Source organism: Desmodus rotundus, chromosome 3 (genome assembly GCF_022682495.2).
Source record: "Desmodus rotundus isolate HL8 chromosome 3, HLdesRot8A.1, whole genome shotgun sequence".
In the NCBI taxonomy this organism is placed as follows: domain Eukaryota; kingdom Metazoa; phylum Chordata; class Mammalia; order Chiroptera; family Phyllostomidae; genus Desmodus; species Desmodus rotundus.
Window position 1 is genome coordinate 25,853,819 of NC_071389.1, and position 20,466 is coordinate 25,874,284.

The window sequence follows — 20,466 nt, forward strand, 5'->3', positions numbered from 1 at the left end:
CCACTCAAACAAAAGCTAGTATTCTCAAGTCTGTGCACTCAGATCTCCATTAGGTTTTTGCCACATTATATTGAAACTTATTCTTATGTTTATCTCCACAATTCGACCTGACCTCCTTAAAGGAGAAGATCACCCATGCCTTATTCATCTCTGTGTTGCTGGGTACACCCAAAGTAGGCTCAGTGAAGGCACTGACGAGGCAACATTGACACCTCCTTCAAGTATCCTTTTTTTTTTTTTTAAAGGCTCTCATGTTTTAAGTTTTTCAACCCAGAACAGAAATGTGTTTTCCCATTGTTTACCAATCAGAGACATCCTGCCAATCAGAGGGAATGGATAAAGGAAAGATTAACATTTGTTGAAATCCAACTGTAAGGTTTATTTTGTACACACAAATTGTCTTATTTGACCTTTAGGATAAAACTATGAGGCATTATTACAGGTCAGATACATGGGGCTCAGAGAAGGTAAAAGTCACAGAGCGAGCTAGAGACAGGAGTAGATTTAAACGCTGCCGAGCCTGACTCCAGGTGGGACTTGTTAAGGACTCCAGCTACTGCCACTATCTCTTGCTCCTAATCAGCATAAGGACCACAGGATTACCATTCAGTCTGAAGGTAGCCACCAAAAGCTGGAGGTCTCCACATGCTATGGTGGAAGCAGCCATTACATGGTGCTAGGTCCTCCAACATGCTTTTTGGGCATATGGTTTAGAGGAGGCCCAGGGGGGGAATCTGGGGCGGGGAACACTTCAGGGCTTCCCAAGGCAGGTTCTGCTTCTGCCATGCTGACCTGAGCCCAGCAAATCACTTACTTGGAAATGCTCTTCCATCCCTGAGAGGGTAAAGGCCAGGTGATGAAGACAGGGCCTCCATGTGGTATGCCAGGGCAGAGTCCTGGCCAGCTGGGAAGGGAGGGGTATTACTCAGGCTTCAGTCCCCACCCCTTCTGCTAATGCCAGGCTATGGCTCCTGCCAGGATGCACTTCACCTGATCTTACAGTTCCTGAGGCTACCTGGTAGGTTGGTTCAACCCCTGGGCCTCCCTCAGAGCTGTGCCAGGGCCTGAGATGGTGTGACTCTCACCGAAGGCTGACCTACCCAGCTTCTTCCACTCTGTCATTCTTATGTCTTCTCAGCAATCAGTTTTCCTGGGGAGTAAGGTTGCTTCTCTCTTCTGGGAGGACCTTGAACTTTGGGGAGTCCAGGATGATGCAGGGACACTGGTTGGTGGGGGCACCAGGTGTCCCAAGTGTTGAAGTAAGAAACATCTGGCCCTGGCCGGGCAGCTCAGTTGACTAGAACATTGTCCCCAGTACACCAAGGTTGCAGGTTCAATTCCTGTTTAGGGCACATATGAGAATTAACCAATGAATGCATATTAGTGGAACAAAAAAATCGGTGTTTCAAGGAAGGAAGGAAGGAAGGGAGGGAGGGAGGGGGGAAAGAGAGAGAGAGGAAGGAAGGAAGGAAGAAGGAAAGAAAGAAGGAAAGATTCAAACCTGTAGAGAGTTTTATGAGGTTTTTTTGGTGCCATACTGATGATATGTGCTGGGGAGTCAGGTCTCAAATGTTCCAGGGAATAATAGTTTTACAGCTTCTTGTACGCATTTGAAAGTCTTCTGAAATTCTCCAGATGTCAGGGTGGTAGGTCTGCCAGTTAGGGGACGTAAGGAAGATTAGAGAAAGCAAGATGGGGATTGGATTACAGGACAGTTAACCAGATTATGTGCTTTCTTAAGGGTGGTTATACCTTTGCAGGGGGTGTTCTGACATCCCAAAGGTGTGTTCATCTAGATGCACAAGAATAATGGACAGGGCTTGCTTAAGGCAAAAATAAACCTTTTAGTAAAAAGTTGTATGCCTAGAACATGACTACCCACCATGACCTGCCACAAAACCCCTTTTTTTTCACCCACGCAAGGAATCTCTGGGAACTCTTCATGCCTCTCTACCCCTTGACAAGTGAGGCTCAGAAGCCAGACCTATTGCCCAACCTATTCCTGAAGCCCAGGATAGGGGGCCTCTTTGTGGAGTGGCCTATAGCCTTGTGGTGAAGCAGGGTGCAGCCAAGAGGAGGGCCCCAAGAAGGGATTTGCGGTGGGGTGACCACCCCCCCCCTCCTTGCTCTGTAACAGTGGGATCATGGACCTGCCCCCCAATTGCCCAACCAACATCCAGGCAGGAACATCCAGGCTTCAGGTGACTTCAAGGGCCCTCAGCTACTTCCCCTACAAAAAGCCTCTCTTAAACAAAAGGGATAGTGGGAACAGGCTGAGGCATTCCCAACACAGCAACTGTTCCAGGAAGCTCTTGTTCCAGGGCCTTCCAGCCTGTACCTCTTTAACCTGGCCATTCCCTGACTTCGGCCTTAGAGTACCACCAAGAAGGATGTCAAAAGCTTGCCAGTGACTGCTGAGATAGGTGTTGTTAGGGCATGGGCTCCTTTTCTCCAGGAGTCAGTGGTAGGTCTGCCAGTTAGGGAGAAATCTTACCATTAGAGAACAGGCTGCAGCTATTCTTGGCAATACTGGCATCTGACAACACCTTCACTTAGCAACAATTTCCTAGCACCAAACACCCCAACAGCTCCACCTGGTAATCCTGCCCTAGCAACATCCGCTCTGCTAGAAATACCACCTTGAGTCCCTGGCAGAAAGCTAGCTAGCTCCTAGCCATTCATATCAAATTTTTCCCCCTCTGACTTATGTGGTCTTATCTGGAGAGGTTTTACCCAGGGTACTGCTAATGATGATGATGATAATAAACACTTTTAAGTGCTTCCTATGTGCCAAGCACTGTTCTAAGCACCCCACTTAATCCTCATGACAACCCGATGAGGTAGGTACAATTATTATCCCCATTTGACAGGTGGGGAAAGTGAGGCCCAAAGAGATTCACTAATTCGCCCAAGAGTAAACTGTAAGTAATGGCAGGGAGGCTAGGAAGCCCGGAAATCTGTCTCCTGGGATCTTTGCACTTAACTCTGCTGCTTTACTCCCCAAGAAGCTCAAAGGGCCTGGTGACCTCCCCCAGAGGCCTTCAGGGGAGTGTGCTAGGGCATATGAAGAAGCCTGCAAGGCTGGGGATAGTGCCCTGTGAGAGTGCAGAGAGGTGGAGAGCAGCTAGGGGAGCTCTGAAGTTTATTTGCCCTAGGCTGTGAGACAAGGCTAGACCCAGAAAGGGTCAAGGATGGCTAGGAGGGTGTTCCCACCACAGAGTGGGGACCTCTTTGCTCCTCAGGAAGAAACCCTTGACCTCACTGCTGTCCTGGATGGAATGTCGCTATGAAGAATGGGCCCAGGTCTCTGCTCCAGGCTCCTGAGGTTAACAGACCCTCTGCAAAGCCCCTTGGGCTCCTGGCTTGGTGGTGTGGGGGTCAGAGGGTAGGAAGGAGAGTGGCCAAGAGGGAGAACAGAGGCAAATGGTCGGGACTGTATGCACCTGGAGGACAACATCTCTAAGTGAAAGTCTACAACCAAACTCATTGACAGAAAAAGATGCCTGACTCTGGGGTTATAAAACTAGTCCCTGCTTCCCCTCCCTTAGCCTCAGGTTCATCATCTATAAAATGCGGGTAACAAAAACTACCCCTCCTCAGTGGTGGTGTGAGGAGTAAATGAGATGTTGTGAATGACAGGTGCTTGCCCAGCATCCAGTGGGTGCTCAATAATTGGGAGCTGTTGGATTAGCAGTGCCCGGCTTAGGTTAATGGTGAATGAGTGTCTGTAGTGGTATGTTATGGGGCTGTGTCCTGACCAACAGTATGCATGGTGGAGTTGAACTTCGAAGGAGCAGCCTAGATCTAAACTTAGAGAGGGAGAGAAAACAGTGGGCAATACAACCAGTATTCAAAGCAATTTTGGTGAAAACACCATAAAATATACAGATGATGTGTTATAGAATGGTACACTTAAAACCTATATAATTTTATTAAACCATGTCACCCCAATAAATTCAATACACATTTTTTTAAAAAAGAATGGGGTTTTATCTATAAAACAAAAAAACAAAACAATTTTGACAGTCTGGAATAAGCAAGATGACATTATCCTTCTGTAGCTCCAAGACGTTACACAAAACAGAGGCAGGGGGAGAGACCTGACTTGACCCCATCTCCAGTGAAAAGGATCTGAATGATTTAGTTGACCACAACTTGATGGGAACTAATCACGGGAGAGAAAGGCTGCGAAGCCCAGCAGCCTTAGGCTGCATTAACAATGTGTCGTGTCCAGACTGGGGGAAATAATAGGCCTATTGTGCTGGCTTGGTCAGGCCATATCTGGAATCTTGCATTGCTACACAGCCAGGCTGGAACTGGGCCAGGAGGGGGACGAGCTCAGCCTCAGCTCCCAGGCACTTGTAACTAAGCGCTTCCTGTGCATTTTCTTGTTTCACACCATAATAACCCCATCAGGTAGTCACTCTTATTATCCCTACTTAACCATCCTACAGGGAGGTTAAGTGAGTTGCCCAGAATCACCGGGAGGAGCCTGGGGCTTTTCCGAGTGGGCCCCTCTTGTACTTGTACCTGAGGAAGACTGAGCATGCATCATTGAACACATGTTTATTAAGTTCCTACAGTGAGTTAGTTCACAAACTTGTCAGTGGAAACAAGGCAGAAGTGAAAAGGGTGTAGTTTCTGCCTTCTTGGAACTCAAGGTCTGGCGAGGGATCTAAATCACTTGTGTTAGGTGTGATGCTATAGCAGTGAAAATTTTAGGGCTGGAAGGGATCATAGAATCCACCTCAGTCAATCCAAGCCAAGAATGGGGAAGAGAGAGAACAGTGTCACAGAGCTCTGGTGGGGTCAGTGGGACCAGTCTGTGCCCTTTTCACAGTATTCAACTTCCTCCCTTTGACTGCCTTCTGCTCAGCAATGGCCAAGAGCTGTGTGCCAAGACGGGGTCTGTGAGGGCACGTGAAGGAGCTTGGTGTGGCCATCCTGGGAAAGCCAGATCTCTTATCTTCTCTTGGCAATTAGAGGTTTTAAGGGAAAAATAAAAGGGGGTGAGTGGCTTGGAGGATCCGCCCAGCAGCCCCTTCACTAATTAGAGCAAACTGCTCTCTGCCCGCGTCTGAGTGTCTGCCTGGGATGAGGTTGGCACCAGGCACCAAGAGGTGAGAAGATCCTGTTTTCTGGCATCTATGTCTGGTCTCTCTTCTAGACTAATGTCCTCCCATCTGCTTTCAAGGACCAGATTACTCGGCACTCCCTTTTTCAAACCTTTCTTTGATGGTTTATACCCAGAGTGCCATTGTAGCTTTGTATCTCCTGGGGCTTCCTGTTGGAGAGACACATTCAGCCTTCTGGTAATTTTTGCTGAGAGGGAGAGGGCAGGGCTGTTAAAAGGGAAGGCTTTGGGATGGGACAAAACCTTTCAGGCCTGGTTCTGCCACGTCTGTGAGTCTCCATTTCTTCAGCTGTAAAGTGGAGAAAATAATAGTTCCACCCTCATTTGCTGGTGGGAGGGCTGAATGAGTTCATGTTGAGCATGGAGGACGCTCTCCATAAACGACTGCTGTTATTTATCCTCACCGTGTAGTGTGGCAGCTGTGGTCCCGCGTCTCCTCTCCACAACTTGGGAGTTAGTTCGCTGCCAGCAGGGCCAGCGACTGCGGACTGCGTGGCTTCATCTTCCTTCCCCATCGCTGAGGGCCCCCAAGATGCCAATGCCAGGAGGAGGTAATGATAGGACTTGGGGAATGAAAGAGGGGCATCGGTAAGAAAATGCCAGCGCTGCATCCTCCAGGTCTGGAGGAGAGAGGGACTCAAGTGATTCCAGATTTTAAAAGGGTTTCTGACTCCCTCCCTACCTTTCCTAGGCTTGGGGGCGGGGTCCGAAATCATGGGGTGTATGCTGGACTCAGGGAAAACTCACCCTGGGAGACCACGGGCAGTCACTTTCAGCCTCCGGCCTCAGTTTCCTGGTGAGTGTCAGGTGGCTCTCCAGGCTTTTATCCTGGTGGCGAGATCCGGCCTTACAGAACTCGGCTCCGAAACGCACTTACCCTAACTTCGCGGGCTGGTTGGGCGGGCGAGGGGGAACAGGCTGGCTAGCGGATTGACTGGAGGCGGGGCGGCGGGGCTCCGGGATTGGCCGATTCCGAGAGGGCGGGGCCCAGACATTAAGAGGTGCGAGGGGGACTGTAGGGTAGTGTCGCCTGGACAGCCTGCTGGTTCGGTGCTGCGCGGCGACTGTGTCGGCGCCTGCGGCTGCTGCTGTTACTACCCGAGCCCGGACGTAGTGCGAAGCGGCGGAAGGGCATCCCGGCGTCCGAGTATCAGGCGGCGTGACCCGCGGGTCATGGCCAAAGGAGAGGGCTGCGAGAGCGGCTCCGCAGCGGGGCTGCTGCCTGCAAGCATCCTCCAAACGGGTGAACGCCCAGCCCAGGTGAAGGTGAGAACACAGCACCCCGGGTGGAGGGGAAAGGGCAGGGGGGGTGGGCACAGGCTGGTGGGGCCGTCGAAGGATAAGCCTGGTTCTGGAACATCTTGGGCTACCTGGGAACAGACGGGCCCAGAGACAGAAGAGAGCCCAGAGGTGCCCTGGGGGTGATGGAGTTTTGTAGACGCCAGCGTCCCCTTTTGTCCACCCTCTTTCTGAATCTCTGCGGAGCGCCCTGCCGGCAGCTCCACGTGGTGCCCGGGCTCAGTCTAGCTGATTTTCGTTCTTCTGTGACGAGCGGCTTAGAAGCCAGAAAGACTCTAGAAGTCAGACCCCAGAAATCTGGGAAAGGCCCCTTGCCTCCCCATCTCTCATCCCCTACTCCCCGCAAGCCTACCTACGCTTCGCCTCAACTCTATGAGGGCTGCTTAAGCTCATTCATAAGAACAAGGACTCTGCTCTTAAAGGAGCCGCATTCTTTAGGCATTTGTGTGTGTTGGAGGGGGGTGGGGGATGTAGGGGCTCATGCTCGTGCTTTGCACATTTTGATCTTCGGTACCATGCCCAGCTTTCTGGACATAAGGAGGGACCTAATGAAATCAGGTGGCCCAGGAAGGGATCCCAGGCAAATGATTTCTTTTTCTTTTAATCCTGGGGAAGAGCAGGGGTAAGCAATTAAGCTGCTACCATGTATGAGTAATCTTTACTTTTCTCTGGGCAAACTCACCCTTCCTGGTGGCACACCCAGAGAGAGCCCAGCCCTGCTTTTCCTCCTCTCCAAGGTCCCCTAGAGCTGAAGAAGGAAGGGTAGGACAGCTCCTGGGTTTGCCTGAAGCTCTGGCTGCCCACCGGGGCCAGGGATCCTCTGGGACAGTTGGAAGGAACAGCTGTGCCTGCAGCCAGCTGGGCTGGGCCCCTACAGCTCTCTAGAGCCTTTGCTCAGTACGCAGGTGGGTCCTGGATCTGAACCAGAGCAGGAGCTGGGACTGGGCCTACTTTGCTCGGGACTTGGCAGCAAGAGGATTTTCAGGTTGTGGCAGTTGGTGCTGGGTAGAGACAGGTCCACCGATGGAGCACGTTCCCCTTCCAATCTGGGAAGGAGGATGACTGAGGCCTTGGGGAGTTTTTTAGGGATGGTGGGCTGATAAGAATCTGGGGGTGGGGTGGGTAGGGTAGGGGAAACTTCCTCGGTATTGATTCCCCTTTTCCAGGTTCCGAAGGATAGAGAATACCTTTCTTTTCTTGTGGGAAATGCAATCTAGCTGGGTGGGAATAGGGCAAGACAGACTTGTTCCTCCTGGCAGAAATGGCTAGAGGGATGTTCTGACTCTGGAACCTTCTAGGACAGAGGCCAGGATCTTGAGTCTCTTCATGTTTTTCTCTTCCTCTAGAAGGAACCAAAGAAGAAACAACAGTTGTCCATTTGCAACAAGCTTTGCTATGCAGTGGGGGGGGCCCCCTACCAGGTGACAGGCTGTGCCCTGGGGTTCTTCCTGCAGATCTACCTGTTGGATGTGGCTCAGGTGAGTGGATTGAGACCATCAGGGCTCCTGTAGCATCCCAAGGTTTTCCCCATCTGTGAAATGGGACCGGGAATCCCTTCTTTGCTGCCTGTGAGTGTCACCATGGAAAAGAAATAACAAGGCTTTGGAAAGTATCTGGAAGGGGAGTCTATCTGCCCCACGAGTCTTAGCTGGTAAGGTCAGGCAACTCCTCCTTGTCTGGCAAGAGGAACAGATCCTAGAGGGGTAGGCGGTAGTGTGAGGGAGAATGGAGCCCGCGGGTGATGCTGTTCTTAGAAGAGACTGGCACACCATGTCCCCAGTTGGACAGCAAGCAGTCAGCTGGTTTGGCTCTGAGGTTGGTGGATAATGCCAGGCGTGTGGATAGGGTGCATCTCATTTTCACCTGAAGAGCAGAAAGAGGCATGTTGGTGGTCCTCAAATGCTGGACTGATTAGGGTGCCCCAGTACGCAGGGTCTTAGACTGGGAGGGGTACTTAGGGTGAAGCAAGGCTCCTCTGTGCTTTGAAAGTGTTGGCCAGAAGACTGGCATCCTGAGAATTCACCTTGTCTGAATGGGAGAGTGGGAGGCAGAACAACCACAGCTCTCAGGGCTCCCACACTGACCATTTTTCTATGTAGTATCTGACATTGCAAGCAGGACATCTTAGTTGTATCCACTTATAGGTCAGAACACTGAGCCCCAGAAAAAACAAATGACATTCAGCAGCTAGTTTTTAAGCATCTTTCATGGTTTGGGCCCTGAATGGGGTACAAATATGAGAGACCTGCTACTACCGTATAAAACTATATTGTAGTAAGTGTTAAAGTTGGAGACTGCCAGTGGGAGAGGCCCACCGGTTTTCCAGCTTCCTGGAGCGATAGCAGTCATAGGGCCTTGATAGATGAGAAGGAGCCCAGAGAAGCTGTCTGATCAGGCCTAGAAGGTTTGGGAGCAGAGAACAGCTTAAGTGGGCAGTGACAGGCCACTTTTTAAAAGCATGAGTTCTTTTTCACATCCAAGATAGAGCTTGAACCATAAGATAGAGATCATAATGCCAGTCCTGTAAGAAAGGGATCATAATTCCTATTTACAGGTGGGGAAATTGAGGCCCACTGTGGGAAACCAGCAAATACTAACTCTGGTGTCAGGTGGTTGGGAGCTCAGGGCTGTGAAAAGGAGGCAAGGAAATGATTTTGGATTCATTCTAATTAATGGGAGTGTCTTCTAAGGCGGCAGCAAAGGGGAGGATACCAAGGGACAGATCTGGGAGAGTTTCTAAGGAGGCACACAGTTCTACTGCTATCAGAAAATTGCTATTGTCACTATTATCAAGGCAAGTAAAGATGCTTAAGGCCTGAGTAGGAGCAGCACAGACGGCCAGGGGCCTGGCCGAAGTGGGGAAGGAGCCCCTGTTCTTGCTTACCAGTGAGGGCTGAGGTAGGTAGAAAGATGAAGGGGTCGTCTTTTGCCTGTTCCTCATTCCAGGTGGACCCATTTGCTGCCTCCATCATCCTATTTGTGGGCCGAGCTTGGGATGCCTTCACAGACCCCCTGGTGGGCTTCTGCATTAGCAAATCCTCCTGGACCAGGCTGGGCCGACTTATGCCCTGGTGAGTAGGAGGGGCTCCTTCAAGGTGGCAGAAGGCAGGACTTCTGGCATGTCTTATCTCCCTACAGTCTGGCATGTCTACTACCCTTCAGTTTTTCCATGTGCTTTGTCACAGGCTGAGGGGTGAGGAGAAAGAATGACACAACAACCCTAGTGTTGAAATTCCAGCAGAGGTCAGCTACCCCAGGCATAGGTCCTGAGATGCCCTGCCAGTTCATTCCCAGGCTGGCCAAATTGTCAGATTGAGCAAGTCCCCTCCTCCCCCAAACCCTATTGCTTCCCAAGGTCCATTCCCTTCAATGAAGCTGGATTTCTAACTTTTCCCACTCAGTCACTTCCCATAGTGGAAGAGGTAGCCCTTTCTAGTGGTTGAGAGGTAGCACTCTGGAGCCAGCCTGACTCATCCGGAACACCAGCTTCACCGCTCACAGCTGTGCAACCTTGGATGGGTCACTTAATATCTCTGAGAGTCAACTTCTTCGTCTGTAAAATAGGGATGATAATATGCCCGTCTCATGGGGTTATGGTATGGTATGGGGTTAAGGATTAAATGTGTGTGTGTTTGTTTTGTTTTTTTAAGATTTTATTTACTTTTAGAGAGAGGGGAAGAAAGGGAGAAAGAGAGGGAGAGAAACATCAATGTGAAAGAGAAACACCAATTGGTTGCCTCTCACATGCGCCCAAGCTGGGACCAAACCCGCAACCCAGCCATGTGCCCTGACTGAGAATTGAACCAGTGACCTTTCTGTTTATGGGATGAGGCCCAACCGAGCTACACTGGTCAGGGCTGTTCATGTTTTTCTTTTTCTTTTTTTTATATGTACAGTACTTAGAACAGTGCCTGGCACATATTAAGTAATATATAATTTGGCACCCCTTCAGAATGTATCCTAGTGGAACAAGACTGGAAAGCAGACCCGTAACCTCTGGCCCTTTGGTACAAAACCTGCAGTACTCAGCCTCAGACTATCTGGCGAGGTGGGGGTGGTGGCGCTACAGATCAGACAGTAAAGGGAGACACACAGGAGAGGCTGACAGGCTGGAGCTTTGGTTCCCTCCAGGACATCCTGCTGGGTGGTGGTGGTGTGGGGGGGAGGATATTTCCTTTCATCTCCAGCCCATCCATGCTCAAGTGGGCGCCTTCCTGCCCCAGGGGTGCTCATACCTGGTCTCCGGCCTTCAGCCTTCAAAGCTCTTCCCACAAGCCCCTGCCTCTCCCCCACAGCTTCCTTTCCCACGATTCCCCCCCCCCCCCCCCCCGTCCCCCCCACCGCAATCCTGCCAGCCCCTGGCTGAGGCCCAGGTTGGGGCCTTTGATCCAGACTTCAGGGCTAGAGGGCAGGGACAGTCTGCCTTACCTGGGCAGGCTGCTCAAAGCTCCCTATGGACTGGAGCCACCCGGGATGAAGCCACCTTGGAAGCTAGGCCCTGTACCCGCCTCCCTGGCAGCTTGTGGGAGGCGGGGCTCTGCTGCCACATCTCCTCATGAGGCCCAGCCAATGAGAGGCAGGCACTCTAGCAGCCCAGGTTACTCTCAGTCACATTCGGTTCCTCATCAGCTGCTCAGCCGCCTACAAAGGAGGATGGAGTGTTTGACCGAAGCCGATGCCCTTATTCTCTGAGGAGACACGTAGATTTGGGAGGGGTAAAGGAGGGCAGGGAGGGAGAACAGGGGAGGCCCTCCCTGTGGCCTCTCCCTGGGCAGGTGTGGCAGCCTGCTTGGTGAAGTTGCTGCGGCCCTTCAGGCTGGTTTCTGATGAGTGCATGTCCTCACCTGCCTTGGTGACACCTCTTGAGTGGTACCACCACCCTTGTCTGAAGGCACACTGGACCACTCATGGGCTAAAGGGCTGCCTTGTAGTATATGTGACCTCCTCCCTGTCCAAGCAGTTAGCACCTGGGCCCCTCCTCAGGCCTGGGACCTGACACCCCTTCTGTCAGTATAGGAAGAGGCTGGGCCTTTCTGGGTTCCTGAGCCCTGTGGCCCGCTCTCCTTGCTGGCTTTAGACCAGATCTGCCCTCAGCCACCATTTAAATTCCCCCCTCAGACCAAGAAGACTTCGACAGACACTCCCTGGAGTTCCCAAGGCCACCCAATGAGAGGCGGGATGTCAGCAGTGTCACAGGGGAGGCTGAAATGCAGCAGGGCTGGACCTGAGGTCTCTCCGCAGCTCCCTGGCTGCAGGCCTGCACTCTCCCCCTGAGCTTTCCTGGTGTGATAGTCACAGCAAACACTATCCCAAGCACTGTTCTACATTTTAATACCAGTTTACTTATCTCAAAACTACTTCAACCCTAGGAAATAGAACTATGGTCCTCACACTGGCTTGTTTGGTCCTACATGACCTGGTGCCCCATTTCCTCTCTAAACTCATGTCCTAATTGCATCTCCCATGCTCACTTTACTCCAGCGCCACAGGCGTAAAGACACCTGCTGGGTCCTGCCTGAGGATGTTGCACTAACTCTTCCCCTTGCCTTGCACACTCTTGCCTCAGACGTCTGCAAGATCAGCTCCCTCCCCTCATTCAGGTGTTGGCAAAGATGTCACCTTCTCAAGGAAGGCTGCCCTGAATTATGTGAATTGCATCCCTATACTCCCAATCCCCAGGTAGCCTGCTTTATTTCTTTAACCCATAACAACTAATTACCTTATAATGTGGTGGGGGTTTTTTTGAAAGGATATTTTTATTTTTATAGAGGGAGAGGGAGGGAAAAAGAGAGGGAAACATCACTGTGGGAGAGGAACATCAATCAGTTGCTTTCAGTACATGTGCCTGCAACCCCGGCATGTGCCCTAACTGGGAATCGAACCGGCAGCCTTCCGGTTTGTAGGACGATGCTCAACCAACTGAGTCACATCGGCTAGGGTTCCTTATAATATGTTTATATGACTTTTGTGGTAAAATATATATAACAAAATTGACCACGTTAACAATTGTTAAGTGTTCTGTTCAGTGGCACTAGGTATATTCTCGCTGTTGTGTGACTATTACCACCATCCATCTCCAGACGTTTTTCAGCTTTCCAAACTGAAACTGTACAATTAAACAATAACTCCCCATTCCTCCTTTCCCCCAACCCCTAACAACCACCATTCTACTTCTTGTCTCTATGAACTTGACTACATAAAAGTAAAATCATACAGCATTTGTCCTTTCGTCTGGCTACTTTCACTCAGCATAATGTCTTCAGGGTTCATCTGTGTTGTAACACGTGTCAGAATTTCATTCTCTGTTTTTAAAGATTTTATTTATTTTTAGAGAGAGGGGAAGGGAGGGAGAAAGAAAAGGAGAGAAACATCAATGTGTGGTTGCCTCTTGAACGCCCCCAACTGGGGACCTGGCCTGCAACCCAGGCATGTGCCCTGACTGGGAATCAAACCAGTGACCTTTTGGTTCATAGGCCAATGCTTAATCTACTGAGTCACACCAGACAGGGCATCATTCCTTTTTTTTTTTAAGGTTTTATGTATTTTTAGTTAGAGGGAAAGGGAGGGAGAAAGAGAGGGAGAGAAACATCTAACAGGAAACATCAACCGGTTGCCTCTCGCACGCCCCCAGCCGGGGACCTGGTCTGCAACCCAGACCTGTGCCCTGATCGGGAGTTAAACCGGTGACCTTTGGGTTTGCAGGATGATGCCCAACCTACTGAGCCACACCTGTCAGGGCAAAATTTCATTCCTTTTCAAGGCTGGATTTTTTATATATATATATCCTCCCTTCAGGATCATCTTCTCTACTCCCCTGGCCATCATTGCCTACTTCCTCATCTGGTTCGTGCCTGACTTCTCACAAGGCCAGGTCCTATGGTACTTGCTTTTCTATTGCCTGTTTGAGACCCTGGTCACGGTGAGTGTGGGCACCTCCCCTCGGTGTCAGGGCAGGGGTGGGGGCAGTCCCTGGGGCCTGCAGGGTTGGTGCCTAAAGCCACATCTGTCTGTCCATTGTCTGACTGGCCAAGGGCCTCTCTTCCATAACAGTGTTTCCACGTTCCCTACTCAGCTCTCACTATGTTCATCAGCACAGAACAGAGTGAGCGGGATTCGGCCACTGCCTACCGTAAGTCTCCCTCGCCCGCTGATCCCCCCGACCTGGAACCCTGGGTCCCTTGCTCCCTAGCCCTCTTGCCACATTTCTTCCCTTGCTGGGAGTGGGTATGAAACCATCTTAAAAATAACTCAATCCCCTTCTGGCTCTGGTGAGATCAGAGAGATGCAGGGACTAGCCAGAAGTCACATAGAGCAAGGTCATGAGTTTAGGCCAAGGTGCCATCTGCCCCACCACCTTATAGTGACCCTACCTTGGACCTGCTACCATCACCTGGAACTAGAACTGGGCTTCTACTCATCTGACCTACCTTCCTAGGGGCCCACAAGCCATGAGTCCCCTCCAAAGGACCTTCTTTTCACTGCTCAGGGATGACTGTGGAGGTCCTGGGCACAGTTCTTGGCACAGCGATCCAAGGGCAAATCGTTGGCCAAGCAGATACGGCTTGTCTTCAGGACCCCAACGGTTCGTCACTGGCCGCGGAAGGTGCCAACCGCACACATAGCAGCACCTCACTCAGAGAAACGGTGAGGACCCTGTCGGGGCAGGGATTTGGGGAGCTGAGGAACAATGGCGTGGTTTGCAGTCATCCTCAAAATAGTAAATAATAGCTAGTGTGTGTTAAACGTTGGGCATTTGATATTCAAACTGTTACTATGTCCATTTTGTAGATGAAGAAATTGAAGGGTAGAGAGGCTAAATCATTTGCCTAGGGTGACAGAGCTAGTGAGTTGCAGAAACTAGATTTGGGGAGGTTTAAACTGTGGCTTCTCAGACTCCACAGCTCGTCTTCTTAACATTTGGTTCTGCTTCACTTTGCCCAGCCTTGGGACACAGCAGCAGGCCCAGGATGATTCTTCCATTTCACAGGTGGAGAGAGTGAGGCCTCAGAGTAGAAGGGACTGGTCCAGGGCCATTGAGTGGAGCTGCTGAGTTGGGATGAGAACAGCCTGACTGTCTCTCTATGTTGCCTTCATCCTCCTTTATAGAAAAATGCATACATGCTGGCGGCAGGGGCCATCGCCTTCATCTATGTCATCTGTGCTGTCATCCTGGTCCTGGGCGTGAGGGAGCAGAGAGGTGAGAATCCCCGGGGTGGGGGAGTGGTGTGGGCCCCAGCACAGAATGGCCTTGTCCCTCTGCCTGGGCCTCAGGCTTTGGGAGGGGCCTCTGCTCTTTCTTTACTGTCTTCTCTGGCCCCCAGAACCCTATGAGACTCAGCAGGCCAAGCAGATATCCTTCTTTCGGGGCCTCCGGCTGGTCATGAGCCATGGCCCATATGTCAAGGTCATTGCCGCCTTTCTCTTCACCTCCCTGGCTTTCATGGTAAGTGGGGGTTCAGCCTAGAGGGGAGCAGGTGGGCCAAGGACTCAGGATGTGACAAGCTGGAGAGACAGGTGGAGTTGGGGGCGGGTAAGCAGAGGTCCCTGGAGCACAGGAAATGTCTCAGGGAGGCTCAGTCCCAATATCACATCTTTTCTTGTGTTTCTTTCTCCCTCTCGTGCTCATCTCCCAGCTGGTGGAGGGTAACTTTGCCTTGTTTTGCACCTACACCTTGGGCTTCCGCAACGAATTCCAGAACCTGCTCCTGGCCATCATGGTGCGTGTGGGGCCCCAGGGGTGGGTGGGTAGCCTGGGCTGAAGTAGCGTAGGCTGCGAGAGGGCTCCTAGGAGAGTCAGACAGTATTTCCCAGCCTGACCCAAGGTCATGAAGGGATGAGGGAGGTTTCTCAAAGATAATTAAGTTGGATCTGACCTATAGCTGCTTAGGTTGGACTATGAAAAAGTTTGGGTGCATGTATCCAGTCATTATGTTGTGCCCTTAAACTACTAATAAAATGGTATGTGTCAATTACATCTCAATAACACTGGGAAGAAAAGAAAGAGTTTGGGGTTAAATGTTCAAGTAGAAAAGATAACAAGAACAAAGAGGTGGAGGCCAGGAGCTTGGGAAGCTGCTCAGTTGTGCTCAGAGAAGCAGGAGGTAAGATTAGGACCTGCTGTTAGCCCCCTGGGTAGCCATCAAAGGTGCCTGTCAACTTCCTCACTGCCCAGGTGATGTCGTCTGGCTGCTCTTAGGCAGGGCTGGGAGCACCTTTGGTGTCCTGAGAAGGGCAGGAGGGGTTCCATGGCTCTAACTCCCATCCCTCACCTCTTTTCCACCTACAGCTCTCGGCCACATTCACCATTCCCATTTGGCAGTGGTTTCTAACTCGGTTTGGCAAGAAGACGGCTGTATACATTGGGATCTCAGTGAGTGGGACCAAAGGGTTAGTGTGTGGGCTGGGGGGTGCCGGTGGGAGTCTCCCAGCTGACTCATCTTTCTGTACCCCCTTCCCTAGTCGGCAGTGCCATTTCTCATCCTGGTGGCCCTCAACGAGAGTAACCTGATTGTCACATATGTGGTAGCTGTGGCCGCTGGCATCAGTGTAGCGGCTGCCTTCTTACTACCCTGGTAAGTATATAGGCCTGCCTGGGTGTGTTCTCCAGTGCCCCCCTACCCCCACTTCTGAAGCTCCTGTGGGAGAATTCTGGGGATCCATATTGGGGGTGTGGGATAGGTCTTCCCATACACTTGTACAGGTTGTGAACTGTGCAGGAATGCCTAATCACGGGGGGAAATGGGGCCTTAAGTCTGGTCTGCACGCTGCTTGCCCAGTGGAGCGCCGTGGTTCCTTCACCATGGAGGAAGAGGCCTTAATCACATGAAATTGCCATCTCCTCACTGAGCTGTGTCCATGGGGCTGCAAACTCCCAGAGGACCACCTCTTCTCATTGACAGACAGAGGTGCCAGATGGGCGAGCAGGGTCCTGGGTGGCTAGGCGGACGGGTCCTCATGGCTGCCCCGCTCTGTAGGTCCATGCTGCCCGACGTCATCGACGACTTCCACTTGAAGCAGCCCCAAGCCCATGGGACCGAGCCCATCTTCTTCTCCTTCTATGTCTTCTTCACCAAATTCGCCTCTGGAGTCTCACTGGGCATTTCTACCCTCAGTCTTGAGTGAGTGGGTTGGGGGCCTGGGACAGTGCTGGACAGGTACAGGCCCCAGGTGCCCATTCCTCACCACTCGCCTTCCCATTGGGTTCCACAGCTTTGCTGGATACCAGACCGGTGGCTGCTTCCAGCCAGCACCTGTCAGGTTTACACTGAAGATGCTGGTGACGATGGCTCCCATAGCCCTCATCCTGCTAGGCCTGCTGCTCTTCAAGCTGTACCCCATTGATGAGGAGAAGCGGCGGCAGAACAAGAAGGCCCTGCAGGCTTTGAGGTGAGAGCAGGGAGGGGAATGGACAGGGAGGTGGAGGAAGGGTATCATCCAGTCTAAGTCCTCAGACCGTGCCTCCTGTGGCCATGTCCAGACTTCCTCCCGCACCTCTGCCCTCTGCCAATTTATGACAGTGGCAGCTGGTATTTCTTGAACGCGAAGTTGCATGCCAAGTGGTTTTACATTTATTCATTCAACAAGAGCTTATTGGAAGCCTGCTATGTGGCAGGCATTGCTCTAGTGAATGAAACAAACCGAAATTTCTGCCCTCGAAGAGTTTATGTTTTAGAGACTGTGCTTTCATGATCCTCTGTAGTCCTCCAACCACCTTAGGTGCCACAGACTCCTATGATTCTCGCTGTGCAGATGGAGAAACTGAGGCTTAACCAGGAAGACTGACTGGCCAGGCTGGTAAAGGGTAGAGCAGGGTTTGAGGCCTGGCATCCTGACTCCACACCCTGCATTCTTCACTGTAGTCCTGGCATGCAGCACCTCAGGTGTGGCCTGAGCCTGCCTTTCGGGGGACCAGAGGGTAGGGTGGAGTAGGTCACGCCAGCCCATCAGCCAGCCTAGGCAAGAGTGTAGTCCTTGGGCTTGTGATGCCTTGTGAGTAGCAAGTACAGAGAACAGACCAACCAGCTGTGCCTGGGCTGAGAGGGGGAGCGTTTTAGACTTGCTGGGCAGCTGGCTAAGACTGCAGGGCCAAGATTACGAGAGGAATTAGGCAGATGTGGGCACGGGAGGGGTAAGGATGGTTCTTCCAACCCTTGTCCTCCAACTCTTGCAGGGAAGAGGCCAGCAGCTCGGGCTGCTCTGACACAGACTCTACAGAACTGGCCAGCATCCTCTAGGACTTGCTGTGTCGCCTGAAGTGACCAAGCACAGGGCCCGAGTCGCTGGGCCACAGGAGGGATCTGAGTCTGCTGGCCTGCTCACTCGACAGCTGGTCTCCAAGTGCCAGAAAGGGAGCCAAAGATGAGAGTACTCAGTCCAGGACACCTCCTATTCCTACCTGAGGGCAGACTATCCATACAGCCATCTGCTTCCCTCTTCCTCCCCACGGGGCCAAGCCCTGGGGCTGCTACTGTGAATATGCCAAGGACTGATCGGGCCTAGCCCCGAACACTAATGTAGAAACATTTTATACAGAGACTAATTAATAACTTAATGACTGTGTACATAGCAAAGTGTGTGTGTATATGTCTATGAGCTATTAATGTTATTAATTTTCATAAAAGCTGGAAAACGGAGCTGTTTCTCTCTTTGTCCTTCATCACTCACTGTGCCCTCTGTGCCAAAATTCAGAATGAGGGAGCACTGAGCTGAAGGGGCCCTGGGTATGGAAAATGAGGCTGGACTTGTGATGGTAGCATTAGCTAACATTTACTCAACACCTGTCTGTACTGGGTGTGGTGTGAAGGCTCTACATTCACTTTGCCGGTTTTCTCACCTAATCCTAAGTCAGAATTTGTCCCCATTTTAAAGATGAGGAAACTGAGAGCTCCAGTTCTGAGAGGGATGTGGCTAACATCACCTAGCCAAGAGGACCTAACTGGAATTCCATCTGAGGTCGTTGTGACTCCAGCACATTCATCACCAACCTCTGGTCCCCTGCGTCTGATAACTGACCTACCTATTGTCAGGTGGTTGCTCTGCACCAGCACACTGTATTTCGCACCGTTTGTGCCTGAGCTTGTGGGCCTGGCTGTGCTGGGCCGATTCTGTGTGCCTGGGGCCCTGTGGGGTCTTAGAGACCTGTGATCCTTTCCTCACAATTGTTAATGACAGTGTTGAAAGGTAAGGATATACCTGGTTGGGTGTATGTGTGTCAGGTGAACAGGGGTCTCACTGGTATGCTGATGACAATCACCTCTGGCAGGGAGGAGGATGGTGTGGGGGAAGGCCTAGTTTATAGCATTTGCCTATTTCCATGGTGTAAATACTCCCACTATAGCCAATTTCAAGTTACCAACCATTTATTATCTTGCAAAATTCCTGAAAATTTTGACAATTGGCTCTTGCAAATGGGTAGGAGCCTGCCCCACCACATTACTGCGTTTTGTACACTTAAGCCAAGCTCCAAACATCGGAAAGAGCAAAGCCGTCAGGATCTGGAGCTGTCAGTCTAATCTCTTTATTTCACGGGTGGCAAACACAGGGCCTGCAGGCCAAATCCGCCCCTTCACCTTGTTTTATCCAGCCCGGCACCTTGTTTCTACCCGGCGGCAGTGCCGAGTTCATTGCCCCTAGTTAAGGAGTAGTTACATTTACACAGTACTAAAACTGCATTCGGCCCTTTGAAGGCAACCTCGAGGCCAATGTGGCCCCCACCCCCGGTGAAAATGAGTTTGACACCCCTGCTTTATTGTATAGATGGATAAATGAGGCCCAGAGAAGAGAAGCACTTAAGACTATTTAGACTTGGTTTTGACTTTGGGGCTCCAACTGTTGCTAATGAAGTTCTGCCAAGTCGCTTTTATAAATTTATAAAGTAAAACTAACAGGCACTTAATAAAGATCAGTTCAATTAGTTAATTATAACCACCAAGTCCTGTTTTTAAAAATATTTAATTTCCTAAACCACTCACACTTGCTTCTTTCCCAGCCCTACAGTTACTTATCAGGATGATTAAATGAGCATTCCAGTTGATCTCTGTCTTTGATTTGGTCTCACATTCCTTCTGCAGGCTACCCGAGATAACCAAGTAACTCTCCTGTGTAGAAACCTTTTTGTGAGTCCCTGTTGCCTTCTGGAGGAAGTTCGAGACTCCTGACCTCACCAGCCCCAGATCTAGACTGAGCCCTTTTTTCAGGCCACACCTGCCCAGTGGGGGAATACACCTCTGGCCTCTGGTCCCCCTGGCAGACATCGGTCCAGTGTGTCTTGGCTCCAGCATGCCATTTCTGCCCCTCTACCCCTGGGGGCAGCTCTGAGATTTCCAGGCCCAACTTCACCTTGGTCTCCCACCCGAGACCATGGCCCAGGCATAGTGGGTGGGGTTTGTGGAGCTAAATAGACACGAGCTATGACAAGAGGGCTTTGTGAGCCATACCCACTTCCTACTGACCCACTATGATGCTTCTCTTGGCTTCAGCTCCCCTCAACTATACGATTGGGATTTTGAATTGAAAACACTCACCTCTCTCCACGTGCATGCTCAGAAAATTGTTCCCCTTTTTTTCTTTTGTTCTCCTTTTCAAAGACCCCTGCTGATTGGGGGATGGTTGGGTACAGGTGGGACAAATGAGGAAGAAGTCTGAGGCCCCAGAACACTCTTGGGTCATTGGCTACTTCAGGGTCCTTCTGGACAGCTCATATCTACCTATCCTTGGGGAGAAGGGCTATCTTGACTTTCTTTACACTCAGATCCAGCATTACCACAAAAACCTTGCCCACCACCATCCCTGCTAAAGACCAGATGTGGCTTTGGCTCCACCTGTTGGAAGATAGGGGCAACATCTTTGACATTGCAAAGAAGGAATTCCAAATCTGTCATTGACTGGCTTTGTGATCTTGGCTATCCATTTATGGAACAAATATTTATAATGGGCCTACTATGTGTCGTGCACTGGCTATGCTCTGAAAATAGTGTCAAACAAAGCAGAACTTACATTCTCAGTGGGGACCAATGATGAAGGAATGGACAATA

General features: G+C 51.0%; 1 protein-coding gene and 1 long non-coding RNA gene across 5 annotated transcripts; one reads left to right on the forward strand and one right to left on the reverse strand.

The window, feature by feature from the left end:
- Positions 1 to 386: 386 nt before the first annotated feature.
- Positions 387 to 6,219, reverse strand: LOC123479143 (uncharacterized). 3 transcript variants are annotated; one of them, XR_006654676.3, is made up of 4 exons: positions 5,882 to 6,219; positions 5,539 to 5,697; positions 1,502 to 1,652; positions 387 to 1,340 (listed from the first exon to the last, which is right to left on the reverse strand). It is a non-coding gene; the product is annotated as an uncharacterized lncRNA (long non-coding RNA). The 3 variants fall into 3 exon arrangements; XR_006654675.3 differs by lacking the exon at positions 1,502 to 1,652 and having other exon boundaries at positions 5,882 to 6,204; XR_008426440.2 differs by lacking the exons at positions 387 to 1,340; positions 1,502 to 1,652 and adding an exon at positions 3,915 to 5,423 and having other exon boundaries at positions 5,882 to 6,204.
- MFSD2A (MFSD2 lysolipid transporter A, lysophospholipid) lies at positions 6,154 to 18,066 on the forward strand. 2 transcript variants are annotated; one of them, XM_024554622.4, is made up of 14 exons: positions 6,154 to 6,400; positions 7,780 to 7,911; positions 9,380 to 9,504; positions 13,229 to 13,352; positions 13,484 to 13,562; positions 13,920 to 14,077; positions 14,540 to 14,630; positions 14,755 to 14,876; positions 15,067 to 15,150; positions 15,720 to 15,803; positions 15,893 to 16,005; positions 16,408 to 16,551; positions 16,643 to 16,819; positions 17,604 to 18,066. In XM_024554622.4, the coding sequence occupies exons 1-14, from the start codon at positions 6,308 to 6,310 to the stop codon at positions 17,665 to 17,667; spliced, it is 1,590 nt and encodes a 529-aa protein (XP_024410390.1). In that variant the 5' UTR covers positions 6,154 to 6,307; the 3' UTR covers positions 17,668 to 18,066. The 2 variants fall into 2 exon arrangements, with proteins under 2 accessions (XP_024410390.1, XP_071076981.1); XM_071220880.1 differs by lacking the exon at positions 6,154 to 6,400 and adding an exon at positions 7,176 to 7,338.
- The last annotated feature ends 2,400 nt before the right edge of the window (positions 18,067 to 20,466 follow it).